Source organism: Eretmochelys imbricata, chromosome 9 (assembly GCF_965152235.1).
Source record: "Eretmochelys imbricata isolate rEreImb1 chromosome 9, rEreImb1.hap1, whole genome shotgun sequence".
NCBI classification, from domain to species: domain Eukaryota; kingdom Metazoa; phylum Chordata; order Testudines; family Cheloniidae; genus Eretmochelys; species Eretmochelys imbricata.
This window is the reverse complement of record NC_135580.1, coordinates 81,501,051-81,516,804: the sequence shown is the minus strand read 5'-3', so window position 1 is coordinate 81,516,804 and position 15,754 is coordinate 81,501,051. Positions and strand designations below refer to the sequence as shown.

The 15,754-nt window shown below is 43.5% G+C and overlaps 1 protein-coding gene across 6 annotated transcripts in view; it reads right to left on the bottom strand.

Moving 5' to 3' along the window:
* The window catches only part of LOC144270649 (uncharacterized), a 34,334-nt gene extending 20,073 nt beyond the window's left edge, over positions 1-14,261 (bottom strand). For 4 of the 6 annotated variants that reach the window (XM_077827266.1, XM_077827262.1, XM_077827263.1 and 1 more), the window contains exons 1-7: positions 13,825-14,261; positions 11,877-11,916; positions 8,809-8,893; positions 8,000-8,109; positions 6,848-6,906; positions 5,472-5,582; positions 711-841 (exon numbers count right to left, since the gene is read on the bottom strand). In XM_077827266.1, the coding sequence (XP_077683392.1) occupies positions 711-841; positions 5,472-5,582; positions 6,848-6,906; positions 8,000-8,109; positions 8,809-8,893; positions 11,877-11,916; positions 13,825-13,906 (618 nt within the window). In that variant the 5' untranslated portion in view covers positions 13,907-14,261. Of the gene's footprint in view, positions 1-710; positions 842-5,471; positions 5,583-6,847; positions 6,907-7,999; positions 8,110-8,808; positions 8,894-10,567; positions 10,594-11,876; positions 11,917-13,441; positions 13,762-13,824 lie in introns of those variants that run through there. The other 2 variants (XM_077827264.1, XM_077827265.1) reach the window with 2 other exon arrangements.
* Between the last annotated feature and the right edge of the window lie 1,493 nt (positions 14,262-15,754).

Sequence of the window (15,754 nt, the reverse complement as noted above, 5' to 3'; positions counted from 1 at the left end):
GTCCTGTTTTTCCAGTCCTTAATTCAGGGAACTGGAAATTGGATATGGAGGCTTTTGCCTCTAGCTCACCCATTCAAATCCTGCCAAGTGACCAAAAGCTGTTACCATCTGAGGGCCATTCGGTAGCCCTTGTGAAATGAGTTTGGTGGCCATGGTGGGCAGGAGTCCACATCACAAGAAGTGGCAACACAACTGGTGAAGTCTCGGCAGAGATGCCAAGGAGCGAATAGGCCAGGGAAACAATGCCCCTCACATCACAGTTGGCTCCTCAGACCAGACTTAAGTCAATGGTCTGTCAACCCTACACCTCTCACAGCACTAAATTCACACACACACCAACTTGAGGGCTCTGGCTGTTACCTGCCCAGCTCCACAGCCGGACAATCTCGAGGGCACAGCCTTCTTTGGGAATACACCTATGTCTCACCATCCCAGGGGATTTTTATTTGCCATTGTATCGATAATCTCCATGTTTGCTGGAGTGCCTCATTCAACCAGGCAAGGGAACAACTTATTAGCAGAGGGAGAGTTAATCTCATCTCCACTAAAAAAAAAATGTTTAGGTCCATCATTCTTGACAGCTTGCCTTTCAGTTAATATTCCAGGATCACATTTCTAAACCAGCTTCCATTTTTAGACTTGTACTTATGTGCCCACAAAATGAGCAGGCTTCTGTGCTGCACCCACACACTGGAGAGCATGTTACTTACTGTGATCTTATTCTCACTGCTGATAGGCGGAGAGGGATCCAGTCCAAGCTGAAGCCGTCGCTGTTTTTCACAATAAGCTTTCCATGTTTCTTCATTGAATCCATAATTAAAGTAATCCGAAAGGTCAGCACCTGAAAATGAAGCTACAAGTCAACAGAGCGACTCTGGGAGTACACATTTGCACTCTCAAATGCTCCTGAAGTGCTTACATGGAGAGTTTAAAATTTCCTATAGAGAATTAGACATGGGGTTGTTCTTCACTTTCTGTTCTGAACTTTGTATAGTGTTGGTGTGTGAGTTCCAAAACTGTTGCATTCCTCATAAGAGGTGGGTACTTCTTAGTAAAATATGAATGTAGGGCATATAGGAATGAAATCAGGAAGGCTAAATCACACCTGGAGTTGCAGCTAGCGAGAGATGTTAAGAGTAACAAGAAGGGTTTCTTCAGGTATGTTGGCAAGAAGAAAGCCAAGGAAAGTGTGGGCCCCTTACTGAATGGGGGAGGCAACCTAGTGACAGAGGATGTGGAAAAAGCTAATGTACTCAATGCTTTTTTTGCCTCTGTCTTCACAAACAAGGTCAGCTCCCAAACTACTGCACTGGGCAGCACAGCATGGGGAGTAGGTGGCCAGCCCTCTGTGGAGAAAGAAGTGATTCGGGACTATTTAGAAAAGCTGGACGTGCACAAGTCCATGTGGCCGGATGCGTTGCATCCGAGAGTGCTAAAGGAATTGACGGATGTGACTGCAGAGCCATTGGCCATTATCTTTGAAAACTCATGGCAATCGGGGGAAGTCCCGGAAGACTGGAAAAAGGCTAATGTAGTGCCAATCTTTAAAAAAGGGAAGGAGGATCCTGGGAACTGCAGGCCAGTCAGCCTCACCTCAGTCCCCGGAAAAATCATGGAGCAGGTCCTCAAGGAATCAATCCTGAAGCACTTAGACAAGAGGAAAGTGATCAGGAACAGTCAGCATGGATTCACCAAGGGAAAGTCATGCCTGACTAATCTAATTGCCTTCTATGATGAGATAACTGATTCTGTGGATGAAGGGAAAGCAGTGGACGTGTTATTCCTTGACTTTAGCAAAGCTTTTGACACAGTCTCCCACAGTATTCTTGTCAGCAAGTTAAAGAAGTATGGGCTGGATGGAGGCTCTACAAGGTGGGTAGAAAGTTGGCTAGATTGTCGGGCTCAACGGGTAGTGATCAATGGCGCCATGTCTAATTGGCAGCCGGTATCTAGCGGAGTGCCCCAAGGGTCGGTCCTGGGGCCGGTTTTGTTCAATATCTTCATTAATGATCTGGAGGATGGTGTGGATTGCACTCTCAGCAAGTTTGCAGATGACACTAAACTGGAAGGAGTGGTAGATATGCTGGAGGGTAGGGATAGGATACAAAGGGACCTAGACAAATTGGGGGATTGGGCCAAAAGAAATCTGATGAGGTTCAACAAGGACAAGTGCACAGTCCTGCACTTAGGACGGAAGAATCCAATGCACCGCTACAGACTAGGGACCGAAAGGCTAGGCAGCAGTTCTGCAGAGAAGGACCTAGGGGTGACAGTGGACGAGAAGCTGGATATGAGTCAACAGTGTGCCCTTGTTGCCAAGAGGGCCAATGGCATTTTGGGATGTATAAGTAGGGGCATTGCCAGCAGATCGAGGGACGTGATCGTTCCCCTCTATTCGACATTGGTGAGGCCTCGTCTGGAGTACTGTGTCCAGTTTTGGGCCCCACACTACAAGAAGGATGTGGAGAAATTGGACAGAGTCCAGCGAGGGGCAACAAAAATGATTAGGGGTCTGGAACACATGACTTATGAGGAGAGGCTGAGGGAGCTGGGATTGTTTAGTCTATGGAAGAGAAGAATGAGGGGGGATTTGATAGCTGCTTTTAACTACCTGAAAGGTGGATCCAAAGAGGATGGCTCTAGACTATTCTCAGTGATAGCAGATGACAGGACAAGGAGTAATGGTCTCAAGTTGCAGTGGAGGAGATTTAGGTTGTATATTAGGAAAAACTTTTTCACTAGGAGGGTGGTGAAACACTGGAATGCGTTACCTAGGGAGGAGGTGAAATCCCCTTCCTTAGAAGTTTTTAAGGTAAGGCTTGACAAAGCCCTGGCTGGGATGATTTAGTTGGGGATTGGTCCTGCTCTGGGCAGGGGGTTGGACTAGATGAGCTCCAGAGGTCCCTTCCAACTCTGATATTCTATGATTCTATGAAGTGCTCTGGGACCCTTTGGATGCAAGGTTCAACACAAATTCAGGATATTGTAAGAGAGATAACTTATGTGAATTCATCGATTTAGTTTTTCAGAGTGGTATCCTATATTAGTCCTCTTATAATTCTACGGAGGAGTTAGTGCTGATGAAAACTAACTGTCAGTGGCACAGAGACTTTTTCCACCTTAGCTCCGCCAATGCTTTTCTATTCTGACCTGGACTGCCCTTTGCCATTCTGATTAAAGATTCTCTACACCAGGGCCTGCCCATTGCGTCAACTGTGCTAAACTGCAAGTGACCTTTATAACATGGTTTAGATCATATAGACTTATTGTTCAGTTGTGATCCCAGCCAGGATTTGAACTGAGGAGATGTGATAATTTAAAGGTTCTGTCTTTATCACTTGTGGATAATTTTATGAAATTGTATGAAGACATAACTCTACAGCAGTGTAAAACAGAAGCACTTCCTAGCATTGTTAAAAAGTCCCTCAACGTTCCCATTACAAAGGTATTTCTAGCTTGACCAACTGTAAAACAACAAATCCTAGTTTAAATCCTTGAGTTTCAGCTAAGACTATCTGGCCATGATAAGGTCAGGATTTTGACCTTATACTTTCTTACATCCTCCTGCCAGCCACTTTTCCTGCTGCACCCCCAGGGCAGATGTATTCCAACTCAGGCGTAGCAACATGAAATTTACACATCAGCTTCATTGGATTAGATTTTGCTCCTTCATTCATGCTTTGATGGTGTGAAGTTTCATTCCCCCCCCCCGGTTTATTAAGGAGACACTATCTCGCTGACTGATCTTATTGTCTAGGACATAACCCAGAAGGCTGCCCAGGAAGAGGCTACTGAAGTAGCACAAAGAACAACCTAATGTGAATGTTAGAATATGGGCCAAGCTTGTGCTTTAATTTTACCTCAATTCATACTTCAAAGCAATATTATTTTATGGCTACTTGGATCATTCCTGGTCCAGAGATGAGTCAGCAGGACAATAATGATCCCCACGCTCGTATCTCTGAACTTTACTGGTATCACTGCTCTAATTCTGTTCTTTCCTAACTTCTTCTCTTCCTAGTCTCTCTTTCACTTCGTAGTCAAATCCCCTGCAGAAAAAAAGGATATATTTTCTATTACATCTACACCAACACCCATTCATCACAAAGTGCCTACTGCTCAATACTGAAATAACACAGTGATTTGAATTTTCCATAGTCCCTCCTACTGCCCTTCATTTCAGGTGGGTGAAATGAATCACACACATCTCATGCGCAGCGTTCCAAAAACAAGTAAAATATTAGCTCCCCGCCATTATATGAAGGAGCAAGTGAGTGGATTTTATTCCCAGACTAATAGATTTTCATGCCAATTTTGCACGGCTGCTGTAATAAGTGTTTGGATCTCTCATAAAAAATAACTAAAGTCCAGAAACACAGCTGAAAAATAGAAAAGACTTCACTTCAAGCATTTTATAGTTTGTACACAAGAGTCACTTTGATGTAGAAAACTTCCCAATACAAAACCAATATAAACAGAAGATAAAATAAACTTCCCATATTTTAATCTTATGTTACATAGCAATTTTTATCTATAGATCTCAGTGTTCTACAAAGATGAGTATCGCTATCCACATAATACAGAGACACAAACTGAGGCATGGAGAGTAACTCACCCAGGGTCACACAGTTGGCTAGTGGCAGACCCTGGAGCGGAACCCATCTTCTGACTCAAACTCTTGCCCTGTTACACACTGGCAGGAAACAACCAATATTTCCCTCCAATGTGTAAATCAGTTTATTTTCCTTACTGGGTTGTTTGGTGGCTTTTTTGATACATCAACTCACATTAGAGATGCTCCTGTCAAGAACTGAGTGTGACTGCTTTCCTTCACAATATATACGGATTATGCCCCAACTCCCACTGACAACAACAGGAATTATGTGGGTGAATGCTAACTTGCTAAGAACAAACTATCCATCCCCATGCTCCTTCATGCACCAGGTACTTCCCAACTGAAGTGCTGACATTCCAAAGGAACACCAATGACAAGGCTGCACAAGGGGTGTCCTTGAGTTCAGCCAGGAAGGGCTAAAGCATGCCAGCTGCTGTGCATCAAAAGGAGACCATCTCTCACCTACAGCCAAATCCTGACCGCACAGAAGGCAACAACAAAAAGTCCAACTGACTTCAAGATTTGGCCAAATGCTATTATACTGCTACCAGAGCTGTATGTTCTCGGAAACAGAGGGTGAATATAAAGACCAGCTACTTTTCTTTAGGAAAGTAAGAAACAGAACACAAGTCTAGCCCAATTTCTTCTGATCACTGTTGAAATTGGCACATGGCTCAGTAACTCTACTTAGCGTCACTAATTGCTCAGAACAGGAGTCAGAGCTGAGCACTAGGGGTTGTTTGGATTTCCCCCTCCATCCCCCATGGCAGCAACACTTTGACAGAAACTATACATGAAAAGCAAAAGAAAACAGAACTGCAGAAAATATTTACCACAAGAAACTTTGAGGCCCCACCTGGTTTCCTCCACGGTTTGTCTTCAAACGAATCTAAATCCACTTCTATTACAGGCAATCCATTTATATTCCCTGTGGCATCTAGATCAATACCTTTGGGCTGCAACTTGGCTTTGAAGAGAGAGAAACGGTTACTGTTTTTAATGCAATGCTTCTAATCCACCAGTTTGATGAGCAAATTATTCAGTTTAAAATAGCTATTATCTGCTATGAATTTAACATCAGCTCTGCATCTGTCTATTTCTAAATGTAACCAGATCTAACTTTTGAGTTAAAAAAAACAACACCACACTTTTCAGTGACTTGTGAATAGATGGCCATGGTGTTATAGCTGCTAAACCGGGAGAGCTGGGAGGCGAGGAAAAAAAGACCCACCCAAACACCAGCAATATAGATGAACGAAATAAGCCATTTAGGCAACTCTGAGATTTAGCTCAGAAGAAAATATTCTTAACTTTTCTCAAGATCATTCAGTACAATCCCCACCCCAACAGATGCAGACAGATCTACTTTTAATGTTAGCTTTGGGCTTGATTTTACAATAGGCCAACAATCCACTGGAGCCAAAGGGAGCGTCTGGTGCTCAGCACTTTGCAAGAAGAAAAAGACTTTGGAAGCAACTATATCTCAAGTCTCCTCAGCCAGAGTGAGGATAATCACCACAAAGAGACTGGGAAAAGGGAAAATAGGGATTGCAAAAAAAGACAGTCTCCCATATCGAAAGGAAAAGAGGGGTAAAAGGGAGGAGGACATTGCAGAGATATTTTAAACCCAACATATGATGTAGAATACAAACTGAATGAGGCACTGAGGGCTGATTCCAGCCAACTAATTAGTTAACAATCAAGGGCCAGATTCTTGTGCCCTTACTCCTGACGATTAATATCTTACACCGCATGTAGCCCTACTGATCTCAGTAAGACAACTCATGGAGTGAGGTAACACTCAGTGCAAGCAAGGATAGTAAAATCCAGCCCCAAGCATTTATTCTGTAGTAACATCCTGTACTGGACAGATGCTGTGTTACACAGGGATTATTGTCTTTTTTTCCCCATTTTCAGTTTAAAACAGCAATTACAACCTGGCTGCCTGGCATTTCCAGGTGATCAATTACCAGCTGGCTGTTCCTCCAACACATGTTGGGCCATCAATTCTCCCCAGCTAGCCACTAATCTTTAAGAAACTCATTGCACAGAGCTCACTCTTGCTTTAAAGAAGATACTTTAATTTCACACAACCTTCAAAAGAGAGAAAGCAATATTTTTCGCTGTTCCAGCCATTCATGCCAGAGACTTCAGCAAAAAACCTGTGCAAGAAGTGTGAAATACCCCAAAATACAGAAGGTAAAATAAATATTATTATTATGATTATAATACCTGAAGAGGATGTTCCATAGCCTCTACCTGTTTTTAAGTTCAGATTCATAGGAGTCCCCCTAGACAGAAAAGAATGAGAAAAGATTTCCATCAGTATTTCAATATATAGATTGGATTTTTTGTTGTACATTCTAGCCTTAACATAAAGAGTTGTCCCAACCAACAATGCCCTTTACCTTATCTTAAGACTCCATTACTTTAAAAATTAAATTGCACTGTTCATGTAAATCTATTGATGGTGGAGAGGGCAGCATACTGAAATGGATATCCAGCAGCGTACATTCAGATACGCAGCAACACACAAGATTGTCTGGACTCAGAAGCAGAGCCTGATGATTTCCCCAGTGTTGGTAGGTACCATCCTGCCAGAGAACACGCTTGTGACAGACTATGAATTAGGATGGAGCTGGGCAATGGGGGAAAGAATTGTAGCAGCAAATCTGTACAGAATATGTGAAAGGAAGGGAGCAGTCTGGATAACAACGAAAAACACAGAATCCAAAAAAGGATGTTTGGAAAAATCTAATGAATCAAAGAATGATGAATGGGGCCATCGCTCTTTAGAATGATCCATAAGACCCGAAACCTTTCCTGCAGAAGCAGAGGAGAGTTATCCTTGCAATGAAGGATTACAATATACTGCAATGAACAGGTAAAAGGTTTCCTTAAAACAATGGTTGCCAGCAGCAACCAGAAATGCTGCCCCCTTATTTCCATCTAATACAGAATAGCTAAGTGTTATTCAGACTCAGATTCTGAAGCATCTCAGTGACAGGTGGCTAGTTTGCAAAACTGGTCTCACCATTCCTCAGCTGTGAAGAATTGGCCAGCTGAAACAATTAATTAATTCAGGACTTCAATTTAATTCATCTGCTGTTTAGCTTGATTCTTCATTTAAATTCAGCAAAACCTCAGGAATCAAAGTAATATTAAGGACTTGCACTATTTCCCACCTTCTATTTCACTCAGTCAAGTGCTCCACCGATATTAATTATTTAACATGATGGCAGTTGACATGGGGAGTATTAGCCTCATTGTACAAATGGGTCACCCAGCAAGCCAATGCCAGAAACAGGCACTAGCCATTAAACTCACTGCCTCTTAAAATGGTAAGATCAATAAACAGCAGGCACTGTAACCAGAAATACATACATGTATGATGGTGCTCCTGTTTTAATGTTGCCAATGGTAACTTTCACATCATCATCATCATCACTGTCGCTATCACTGTCTTCCTCCTCATCTTCACCACTTGGAGGGGCCTAACAGTAACAGACACATGAAGACTCATTGATACTTACACCCAAGAAATTCACCTGGATGAGAACACAAGTCTTAAAAGCTCAATAAAGTAGTAAAAGTTAGAAGAATTATTCTGTTACAAAGACGTCCTTTTTCACTTGGTTAATAATCAAGAATATTTTTTACACAATTAATAAATATTTTTTCACCTTTTATCCAAGGATGTCTGATTTTCAAACTTTAACTCCCACCGCAGCCCTGTGGGGTTGCCTAGAAGTGTTACTACACCAGTTTTGCACATTAGGCTCTGATTCAGGCAAGTGCTTAAGCACACATTTAATTTTAAGCATGTGGTTAACTCTCACCAATTTCAATGGGGTGTTATCCTGAATCAGGGCCAGAGAAATTAAGGTACAGAGGAGTTGAGAGGCTCAAAATGAGTAATCCCAGGAGTCAATGGCTGAGTCAGAAGCAGATCTTGGCAATCCCAACACCTAATACTCTGACCATTGGCGTTTTAGGCAGAAAAGCTATATGCTGTAATTAGCACCTAGAATTGCTAATTAATAAGTTGTTATGGTATAGGTATAATAAGTTATATTTATGACAGATAGTAGCCCCTTGTTTCCTTGAGCCTTGTTATACACCAATATTTACAAGCAGTGAACATGCACTGCACAGCAATAGCCACATCCAACAGTTACAGCTGTAACACGTACATGTTGAGACATCTCTCGGTCTTCACTGGTGACAGGCCGGCTCTCCTGAGGAGCATCTTGCAAAGGATGAGAAGATTCTGCATGTCTACCAAATATAACAGACCAAAATAAATACGCTTGACCCATGGAGCAACCTATTCGTATGTCCAAAGTGCCCATCAGTACAGAATCAAGATAACATTCTGATCATAGTTTTACCAAGAACAGACATATTTGATTCTGGTGACTGGTAGTAGAGTAGTTAGCTCAAATTCAATCTCAGCAGGTTTTGCTTTTTTTGGTGAAAGTCAATTTAGAGTTCCTGAACGATGCCAAGTGGGCAGCCTTGCACACCAAACACTTATTTATCCACAGATCAGCTAAGGCACTTGCAGGAGCTCTGAAAGATTATCAGTGTGCCTCAACCCCACTACTTCTAAGGGTTAGAAGATAGTTCAGTCTCCATGGCCCATTCAATCCTTGGCCTTTCCCTGAGACTGCCAACAAGAGTGCCAATTATATAAGCATTTTAAAGTGAAGAGGACACCTGCCCAGTAGGAATTAGATTAAGATCAATTGATTCCCTTTCTACAAGCCACCAAACATTAACAACATTCAGTTATTAAGGACTTGGACTTAATTTTAACCAGTCACCTGGAGATTAAAGGATAGGTAATTAACAATCCCTAGACCATCCCATTTCCTTATTCATTGCAGATTAATCCTGATGTCCATTATTGCACTTTCAGATTTATGCTGTTAACTAAAGATTGTGGAGCAAATGTTAGTATTGCTTATTGCATTATCCAAGCAAGCCAGTCACAACAAAAATCATATGTACCTTACATGTTATGGAACTAAAAATCAGAAGGCAATGTATTTAGCCATGGAACTGGAAGAGTTATTTTGAAATTTTAATAATAGAATCCTTTTTTAAAAAGTTAATTTAACTGAGGACTTAAGGGCCCAAATATTCCAACACTCACATCTGAGCAAAACTTATTACTGGGAGTAATCCCATTGAAGTCAACGAAGGTACTCATGGGAATAAGCACCATGCCTGTTAGCGAGTGTTTCCTCCCTTTGGGGTTAGATCCTGCAAACACACGACACACAGAATCCACACACTGAACAGATTAAAGCCATTTCAGAGGCCGCACAAAAGGAGACACCCTCTAAACAAGGAAGTCAAAGATCACATTGACATCATGGAGCCCAGCAATATAAAGTCTTGGAAGTTGTTACCAAGAATCAAATAAAATAAAGTCAACCCACTGCAGTTTTGGAAGCTAATGAAGCTCTCTTATTAGGAGGCGAGGAAGACAAGATTGTGGAGAGACAGACAGACCTGGGCAAATAGGCTAAATGAATTCTTTATCAGCTACACAGTCATGTTGGGGGAGAGGTAGTGGAAAGTTTCACAATTAAACAAAAGTACAGACAAAGATTTCAGCTGCTGTCCTAGTAAGCATAGGTACCAGTATGGACAAATTCCTGAGGTGGTAGCAAAAGCACTTCCATTACCAAATTAGCATAACAGGCTTCAAAAAGAAGATCAGACTCCACAACAACTCCAAGGTCACGGGCATTAAGTCATTGTGCAAAGATAAAGAGAAGTACCACTGGAGGAAATTGCCACAGATGGCTCCCCAAAACCTCTGGCATTCTTTTTACCAGATCAAAAGCAATTAAGAGGATTGACCTCAAACCACAGAATTGTCTCAGAATCTAAGATCATTGAACAGCCAGCACTGAATTAAAGAAAAGCAACAAATGTTACCTTCAGCTTCAAATCACCCGAAGTATCTGTGGATGTGTATTACAATTTGTGAATTGAAAGTTCAAGGACACATCTATAAAGTAATAGCCACTTCCTAACCCCTTTCCTACAGTTTTAAGAAGAGTGAACAAATAATCACTTTGACAGGACTAATGTCATCAGTTTTATGTTGGTAATAGTCCTGGGCATTTTATTTCCATCCCCTGAATCCCAACATAACCCTTTGTGCCAGTTATAAAACAGCCCCTTTACAGCACTGCTATAATTTCACAAAATCCTCTCCATCAAGGAATGTCAAGAGATACTGAAGACATGTAATTTGGTGTACATGTAATTTTGTCTTCCCACGGATAGTCAACATATTCAGATAGAACATCATACTTGAATTTCAATGGTTAACAAATATCAGGGGGTAATGGTTAACAAAGAATTTAGCAACTCATTTCATTTCACAGCCCATACAAAATCTATATGTGGGGCAAAGATTCAAAATGAGAGCTGTAAGAAAAATAAGAGCAGGAAGTTAATAATAATAATACTTTGCATTCAAGGTTTTACAGTGATTTGCAAAGATTAATAAACTGAAGGATGTAGCTACTTTATTTTCTGGAGCATTTCTGATAATCTCATGTAAATCATAAAGAGATAAGAACACTATTTATGCAGGTTAGCAGTACATTTATGTCTAAAATCAGAGGCTATCCCTTGTCACAAGGGATAGTTGACATTACATTTGCTAAGTAACCGTGCAATAAGATAGTCTACAGTTTGCTTGTGTGTGTTCATATTGGTTGAATGAGGATACTTGCTCCAAAGAGGATAATATTCATAATGGTCCCAAAGCGCAGCAAACACTGGGCTCAGTTTTCTGCGTTGCTGAGCACCCTGAACTCCAGTTTATGGCAGCTGCTCAACAATCCTGAAATTCCTATCATATGTACACTTACAAAAAACATTCAAATGCAGACACCTCTGGGGTGGAGGAAGGCACAGCTGGTGCATACCACACTGCAAAAGTATAGTGGAGGAGGGGGAATTTTGGTCAAGGATACTGGGAGAATTCTCTAATCTTATGAAAAGTTACACTGGATCCTTAATATCACCGCAGAACTTGTTTTTGAAGGTCTCATCCAAAAGATGTCCAAACAGTAAAGTTCATACAACTCAATTTGTTGCAGTACAAGGGGCTGAGTTGACTTTGTCAAGATCTGAAACTAGGCTCAAGGTATCTAGGTATTACAAGCCTGATGCTGAGACAAAGTTCTCCCAGCAGATACAGTTATTATGAGTGGATAGTTTATGGACTTACCCAGCAATTGGTCCATCTTCTTGCTTACCAGTGGTGTCATCTGCAAATATGACAAAAACAACATATTAAATCAAAACCCAAAGAGATCGGAACTTATAACACAGTCTGGGCCTTTTGGGAAAATACTGTCACATATACACACACATTATAAAGTAATGCTTTGCTTTCAAGCAAAGCTCAATATGAAATAAAGCAATGAAAAAGTAACATTACACATCCTTGACAACTCACAGAATTAAAAAAGGCCTTTTTAATACTAGACCCCAGATTATGCAACAGAATGAATAAAGGCAGCTATCAAGCCAGGTATGGATCTTGGCTCCAAGAGTCTTCACACATGTTTTTCTATGGGAGAGACAGACCAGGCTAGGTGGGAACAGGACCTCAAGTCAAGAAGTTTTCAAAAGCAAAAATCAAAAGACCAGAAAACTTATTGATCTTAATTGACAAAAATAAAAAAATTAAAGGCTCACAACGGTAGGAAACACATGGAGTGATGGATACATTGAAAAAGATGCTTGGTAACTGTTCCAAGAATGCTCTGCCAGCAAACCCAGGCCCTGACCCTTCACTTGGGTACATATGGAGCCCCAAGTGGCACAGGGGTCCACTTGCATCAATCCAATTACAGAACTGGGGCCCAAATATGCATTTACTTGACAGATTTTAAAAGTTATTATGCACGCCAATGTCTTGCTATTAGAGTTTCATTCTGCCCCTTTTCATTCTTCATTACCCTATTACCCTAAAAAGTGATCATATAAAAGCCAAACAATGCTACACTGTATTAAACAGCATCAAAGACTGTGACAGAAATTAACCAGAGGAAAAAAATTCTGATGAAAGGTCAACTCCCACTCCAGCTCACCCAGCTGAGGTAGTGGATTCAGACTTACTATTATTGATATAGTGCCATAAACATGCATGGCAAACAACTGAAAGTAATAAGTTTCTACTCTAAAGGAGTTTACGATCTGGAACAGACATAACCCAGTAAAGGATAACAGTAGTATCACACATGATAGCTAGGACAACAAAGTAAATTAGTACGGCATACATATGTGCGTAGGTACATATACACTTCAGCAAAGGGAGGGAGAAAAATCCATAGGAACCCTGCCATACAATTTTAATTTATGTGGGAAACACTTAAGCACTCCAGTCATGCCATGGATAGTATAGAAAAAACCTAAAACTGATAGACAGGTTAAATAGGTAAGAGTCTTTCATTTGCTTGTGGTCTATCAGCAGTGCCACAACCCATGATCTCTATTCCACTCCCAATATAAAATCCTGCAACGGTCAGTGGAATCTTATACAAGACCATCACATAGGGCATGTACTGGGTTGGGTATGGACAGGCTCCCAGATAAACCTAAACACCCGTCAATTCCATCATCTCTTCAAGAGGAGAAGAAGAAGAGAATGTGAGGAGAAGGGAGCTGCCCAGAAGCTAAGGGGGGAGGGAGACCATAATCTGGAGAATGCCTGTGCTCTATCCTAGTTTACTTTGCCTTCTGGCTAGTGAGAGCTTTCATGAGTTATGCCTACACAGCATTACAAACCTGGGTCTACTGACTGTTTCCAAGCCTGCACTTGAGCATCCACACTGCACTGTTAAGCCTGGCTTTACAATAGCTAGACCCCAGTCTCACAGCTGTGCTAACACGTCTATACTGCACTATACAGACTAGGGTCTGTGGCTTGAGCTGCGTCCACACTGCCAAACGACCGGGGCTGGGGGCCCTAGGCGCTTGCTGGCCCCAGTCAGTGTGGGCGGGCTGGGCCCAAAGCCGAGCCTGAGCCTGGGCGAGGTGCGGTGCGGACAGTCCCCGTGCCCTGCCCGCCCGCCCGCCCGCCGAGGGGTGCTCGGGCGCAGGGGAGCATCTGGCACAGCGCATCCCTTGTGGCGACTCGCGCTGGGCTCGGCGGCCGCCCGGCTACCTACCCCCGTACAACCAGTGCTCCTCGTCCTCCTCCGCCTCCAGCGGCGCCGCCCCCGAGGCAGGGGGCTCCAGCTCGGTGGCCATGGCCGCCGCCGCCGCCGCGCCCTGGCCTGGGGGGATGCCCCGGCACCGGCCGGGCGGGAGGAGGGCGAGCGGCCTTCGCCGCCACAGGGCCGCGCCGCGCTCGGAGGGGACGCGCGGGCCTGGCGCGCCTCACGCAGGGGGCCAGGCCGCGCCGCCCCCCATGGCCCCGGTGCGTCCGGCGCAGTCCCAGCCCCGCCGCCTGCACGCGCCGCTAACGGGCCGCCATCGCTCTTTCTCTGGAGGAGGAGGAGGAGGAGGAAAAACCCGCGTGCGAGCCCGGTCCGCCGGGTCCTAGCGCCGCCGAACTGCCCCGCCGCGGGAGCAACAAAAGGCGCTCCGCACCCCAAACGGACGGTGCGCTTCCTGCTACTGCGCATGAGCAGAGGGCGGCCTGCCTTCCTACTGAGCATGCGCGGAGACCTGGCGCACATATGCCGTGGGAGAAGTGAAGCCACGGGGAAGCGCCTATGCCCTCAATTTTTGTGCCCTCGGTTTTCCATTGGCGCTTAGCTCTGCTCTGGGCATGTGCGGGGCGGGGCTCGGTCGCTTCCTCGCGCCTCAGCGCTTGAGAGGTGGGGGGGCTACAGCCGTGGCGCTTTGGCAGGGCGGGAGCGTGTCCCTCCCGGCCCAACCCCCTGGGCGAGGACCGTCCCTGGGCTCGTGGCCATCCATTCCCTGGAGCGCGGCCTTTCTCAGGCGACGGGCGGTCGCTGTGCAGCACGGGCTGGGGAAGGACAAGTCCCAGCTGGAGTCACCCAAGCCCATTGTATGCGGGGGGAGACAGGCTCAGGGTTTCCAAAAGAAATACATGAATGGATCAGGCAGGGGGAGCTGATCGAAAAGTCAAACCGAAATGAGGCAAAACTGGGGAGAATAGAATGGGCGAGGACTGAACAACATTTAAAAGGCAGAGCTGAGCATCTGCAAAAGTAAATGTAAAAAGCAAGGCCAGGTCAAACAAAGCAATATAAACAGGGAAAATCACCGGAGCTCACAAGCCATGATTGTTAGTAGTAGAATTATGTGTTGTGGTAGCATATCGGAGCCCTACTAATAGGGCAGAACCCCATCGCGCTAGGCACTGTACGCACAAAGAACAAAAAGATAGTCCCTACCCCCGAAGAGCTTACAATTTAAGAGGCATTTGGCATCAATCAGGGCCCAAATTTGCTAATATTAATGCACATGAGTAGTTCCACTGAGTTCCTGATGTAAGGATTAGATAATGCAAGAAGATCCACACAGATGGATTCTTGTACCCATGTGGAGCCCTGAAATTAATCAGGTCTCCGCAAGGGTGCAAGGATCTGGTAGGGCATTTCCACTTACAGAATCTGGGCCACACTGTGTAACTGCATTTAGGATTAATTGGTTCAGACTTACAAAATTATTGTTCACTGTTGACCATTGTTTGAGCAATACCTATGAAAGCACAGTGAATTCTGGCCCCTACCCTGCAAACACTTACTCACTTGCTTAACTGTAAGTCAGTGGCACTAATTGTGCTTAAAGTTAGGCATGTATATATATATTTGTTAGATTGGGAACTTTGACTGTAAACTCTTGGGGGCAGGAACTATAATTTATTATAAATTTGAAGTATGACCAACCCTGAGCATTAAAAAATCCATGAGTCAGCCCCCTCCCAAATCATGAAATTGGCTTAAAAATCATAAGATTAAAAATATTTTATTTATCTTCTGATTAAGATAGGATACACTTGGGACACATTATATAGCTTTTCTCTGCAACAACGATGGCTAGAAACTTACTTTGTTTTTCAAAAATGAAAGCTGACATTCTTATGAAATAACATGACTCCAAGAACTGGGGCTTTAAGAAAAACAC